The 5,000-nt window shown below is 37.6% G+C and overlaps 1 protein-coding gene across 1 annotated transcript in view; it reads left to right on the top strand.

Moving 5' to 3' along the window:
• Window positions 1-5,000, top strand: part of LOC137977825 (brefeldin A-inhibited guanine nucleotide-exchange protein 1-like) — a 47,385-nt gene that overhangs the window by 5,830 nt on the left and 36,555 nt on the right. The window contains exons 6-8 of the mRNA XM_068825166.1: window positions 1,804-2,077; window positions 3,148-3,402; window positions 4,628-4,925. Of these exons, the coding sequence (XP_068681267.1) occupies window positions 1,804-2,077; window positions 3,148-3,402; window positions 4,628-4,925 (827 nt within the window). The remainder of the gene's footprint in view (window positions 1-1,803; window positions 2,078-3,147; window positions 3,403-4,627; window positions 4,926-5,000) is intronic.

Here is a 5,000-nt window from a genome sequence, read left to right as displayed (position 1 = left end):
CTTCCAATAGTGCCACTTATTAGATTTTACTCTGTCTAACGCCAGACGATTTTACTCGTCAATAGGGAACCCTACAGGGCTGAAAGGGTTAACAACAGCTGGATTCACTCAAAAACTATGTCCCCATTAACCCTTTAACTCCCAATAGTGCCACTTATAGATTTTACTCTGTCTAACGCCAGATGATTTTACTCGTCAATGGGGAACCCCACGGGGCTGAAAGGGTTAACAAAACTAAGTGCTTGATGTGCGCTTAATTCAAATTCAAACCAAAATGCTCCCAACAGGTGCAACCGAGTATTACAGGGCTTCTGATAGGATGCAGAAAAAAATTAAAGATTATGCGGAAATTTTTGGCCATATTATTCGTAAAGATGCATTGATTATGCGGAAATTTAAACAATTTATAGAACTAATAATTAGGCCCGTCCAATGTATTAACATGCTTATGGTTAATCAGAACTCGAAATTGCGACCAATACAGTCGCATTTACAACTGAATTTTTTCCCTTCGCAATTAAGATATCTGGACGAGTCGTCAATTTGCAACCAGCTTTCACGGTTAAAATAAAAGGGTTAGTAATTGGCATTTTGCCGAAACATTTGCTAAAATAAATAAAGCGATAAAAAATATATTTTGTTTCTCGTCATGAATTTTGTTTCAATTTGGAGATATGGAGCAAAATTGTGATGTGGTTGAACCACGATCCATTCCCTCGATCATTCACCATTTTCAGCGGTTGTTTACACATACGTACTGCAGGCTCCTATTTTGTTTTGGACAACTTTATCGCAATGATGATTGTCCCTACTTCTACAAATGATGCAATTTAATTTGCTACTATAACTTGTGGCTAAATGTTCATAACTTGTTGCATCTTTTTTAAAAAATTTCGAGCCTAGGGTATGTTATGAAAACGGTTTAACGAGAGTCCAGGCTCATTGCCGAAAATTGTGTGGAAACTGCTTACGAATGAAATGGCGTGTTTTCTTCGATGTTCAGGAAAATGAGCGTTTCAAAGCAGTCAATTTCTTCGGGCTTTTGTGTTTGTGAGGATGGTAAGCAGCTGCTTTATCACTAATATCAGGCATTTCTTCAGTTTTATGCAGAAAAATTAATATCGTAATTATGCGGAGGATGCGGATTTTAGGGAATTATGCAGATCCGCATCGCCGCATCCTGTCAGATGCCATGCTATTAGCATAAAGATACATGTGCATCAAACAAAACTCTAAGGGAATTTAATTATAGGAACATTTAAAAGGTTCTTCTTTAAATGTGCATTAATGTTTGTCTCTTTGACAAATTCCAATGGGACTGACACTACATTATTGTTGCAAGTGCTCACTGTATAATTATGTGCATTTAAGGACGTTTTAACAGATCACTACATGTAGTAAGATGCCTGAAATGTGTGGTGTAATAGTATGCAGTGTAAATGCTTAGAAAAAATAACTTTTTACAAAAGGATACCGGGGAAAGACAGTATTACCTGTGGACTGTTGATCTCAACTCGTGTTTACACCAAATGACCGTACATAACTTTTTATGGAAGGTCTTCAGAAATTCTAAGAATTCGTTGTTTAGAGCTTAAAGGATTTACAGTGTATGAGGCTGGTGTGAAAATGTAGTATTCCTCAAGGTCCAAAGATTGCTTGTTGGGGATGGATCTAAATGTATGTTTGAACTCAAAATTGTGTACATGTATGAGAGGATGTCTTCTTGAAGCAAGCATAAGGCATTTACAGTACATACGTGATCTCTATTTTCTTTAATATCGTTTATTTTTCTCTAATTTCCAGGCAGCTGAAGAAGAGTTAAAGGAATCTGAGTCCAATCCAGTGACTGTACAAACATCTTCAACCCCCACTCAATCAGAAACAACTGAGCTTCCATCTACATCACCCCCTGGCAAGGAGTCTGGTGTTGTAACAGAGTCAACATCGTGCGAAGCACTTGATACAGAATCATCAGTGGAAAGCCATGAACCAAAGAATGACAATGATGATGTCAGGAGGACTGAAGGACAGAGTAACAGAACTGATAATGAAGTGGATGAAGGGGTGGATTTGCAAGGTACAGTAGGTCACGTTAACAAATCGAATGTGGTTCCGCATTGCATGTACTCTTATCGACAAGATATCTGTCATCACAGTGGTCAAAATGCTGTGTGCCTCATGAGTTCACAATAATTTTTGACCATTGTGATGACGAACATCACTGTCGATAAGAGTACAGATGACGCTGAACCCTATTTGTTTTTTTGTTTTTTTTACCACAATATTCAATGCCAAAGAAAACATTTGTTTCAGAGCGTGGCCAAGATCATAACACGAAGATAGAGCAAGCGTTGTCTATAACTTTTTAGCAATCTGATTGGTTTAGTTCTCAAAGTGATTGTTCTACAGCTGTAATTGGCTATTACAATAATTATTGCGTAACGCATCGACGCAAGCAGCGTTGTCTAGATTCTAATCGACAACAGCAAATTAGCCAATCAGATTGCAAGATAGCAAGCAGTTGTGGTAAAAAATGATATTTTTGATATTATTTCTGTCAGTGGCAATCAATAATGAAGTGAAGAAATTCCAAATTTCAAATGTGCAAATGACAAACACAGCAATTAGCTCCTTCACACCTGAACTGTACAATTGTCTGTCGTTAAAAAGAGTGTGTCACCCTTGAGAGGGAAAGGGCAGAGAATAGAAAAATACTTGGCAGTCTTACTGATGATAATGGTGGTGTAATGTATCTGAGAATGCTGCGTTTGTGGCTTAATGTTTGAACCCATTGTTGACACCTGCTTCTCAAATACATTAATCATTCATACAGTTCTTAGCCAGTCAGAGTGCCCCATTTTGTTTAGGTGCATGTATCTGGATACCCAATGAAAATACAGATCAAGAAATGCCCAAGTTCATTCAAAAACAGATTAAGACACTTGAATTTGAATGAACCTTAACCCCTGATGAGACACTCGCACTCGTTTTTGATGTTATCACTTGTACTTCTCGACTTTGAAAGACATACTTCAGGAAGGTTGCTTCTCTTTGCTACTCCCTGAAATATTGTGTTTGCATGTACAGTTGCAAAACAATGCCATTTTGACACATTGTGCTCTTTGCTTTCCTTTCGGTACAATGTAGCTGACGAACAGTTGGAAGATGGTACTAAGGAACAGACACTGGTTGAAGGAAACCTAGACAGCACCGCTGATGGTACTGGAAATGCTACTACCGAGGGAGGGGAAGAGAAGAAAATTCCATCAGAAGTTGATGGGGTTGGTCGTGAGGAAAGCGAAGTTACAACTAGTGCAGCTGGTGAGGGGTACACAAGTGAATTGTCTTCTGCAGATACACCTTCTGATTCCAAAGACTTAAATGATTCCACGAGCTCTTCAGGTACTTATCAGAATTTTGACAAAACGTGCGCATTGATTACACATACTAATTACACATACTAATTATCACTATATACAAGTCTTAAGGTAATATAATCAAGTACAAGAGCTCTACTAAACTCTGATAGACTTACCATTTGCACAAACCATCCAGGTGGAAATTGTAGGTGTAAGTATTAAATGATGCAGCTTGTCCTAATAAAAGCTGGATAATGTACAAAATTTACTGGTATCAACAGGAAAGCCAAAAAAGAACAGAATTAAGACATTGATGGTGCCAATGCATCATAATTTCTGAAAAGTTTTAAGTGGAATGGTGTGTATCAGTTGATATTCTAACTGAAATTTCCGGGTTTTCCGTGTAAATGGTAAGTACCCCAACTCAAAGAGGATTAAATAGAAGTAAATTGTTGTTTTTGGTTGGCATAAACCAGAGGACAAGAGAATACCTGTAGTAGGGCTGGTGCAGTGGTGAGGCCTCTAAACGTCCACCAGAATAGATTACCAGACTTGACTCCAACATTACGACCACGTTACATTCCTAAAGAAAATTAGAACTGTAGTTGTACCGGATGAGGTGTCACAGTCAAGCTACAATAATTGTATTTCATGAATGACCAGTATCCACAAGAATGAAAGGAACATTCAAATTCCTCTTTGGAGCTTTCGCGATGTGAATGGAATCTTGAAGATTTTTCTGAAAGTTGCTATGAAAAATGCACAATAACTGAACAATAATTCATCAAGCACTTGAAATAGTTTTCACTTTTCAAACACCGTTGAGTTTATAAAAACCAAAATTTGATTTGATTTGCATTAATTAACTTGTTAATTTCAATTTACAGTGTCCCCGATTAGTGCTCTACAGCGCTAGAAGATTAGACACTTAAATAAAGTTCCTTTCCTTTCCTTTTATAATAAAATGAAAGTTTCAAGCTAACTATTTTCGATGTATCAAGGAAATATCCACGGAAATTCAAAATCTTGAGAGCAAAGCTCAAAACTGGAATGCAGATTTGAATACTCATTTCAAATTTCAAAACAACTGGTCGTGCATGACATACCATAGCTTGACTGTACAGAAATTAATAGAAAGGCAGGAACTAACTACAGTATCAGTCCTTCTTCCTTGAAAAAAAAAAAAAGAAAAACAATTTCACAACATTGTTTAATGTTTGGCAGCAATGTACAGTGTAGCAAGTACAGTATCTGTCTTTTTTCACCAGATCAGTGCATTTTACCAAATGGAGAAGTTAATGACACAGCCCCAGAAATACCTACAGCTAATGGAATCCCACCCTCAACTTTAACAGAGACTCCATCACCAAGTTCAGAAGAGCTTGGTGATACTCACAGTGAGTCAGGGACTGAGGCAGAGGGTAGCTCGTCATCAACCTCTATCAACAGTCAGGCATCGGGAGCTGTAAAATTCTCTCATGTCACACAGAAAGATGCTTTTCTGGTTTTCAGATCACTGTGTAAACTTTCAATGAAGCCACTGTCAGATGCACCCTTAGATCCAAAGTAAGTAAACTGTATGTGTAAAATGTATCTGTCATTGAAACAGGGTATCAAGTTCCTATTTTTTCCATTTTTTAG

The sequence above is a fragment of the Montipora foliosa genome, chromosome 11, assembly GCF_036669935.1.
Source record: "Montipora foliosa isolate CH-2021 chromosome 11, ASM3666993v2, whole genome shotgun sequence".
Classification (NCBI taxonomy): Eukaryota; Metazoa; Cnidaria; class Anthozoa; order Scleractinia; family Acroporidae; genus Montipora; species Montipora foliosa.
The sequence above is the reverse complement of the archived record's forward strand: the minus strand, read 5'-3'. Positions and strand labels throughout refer to the sequence as shown.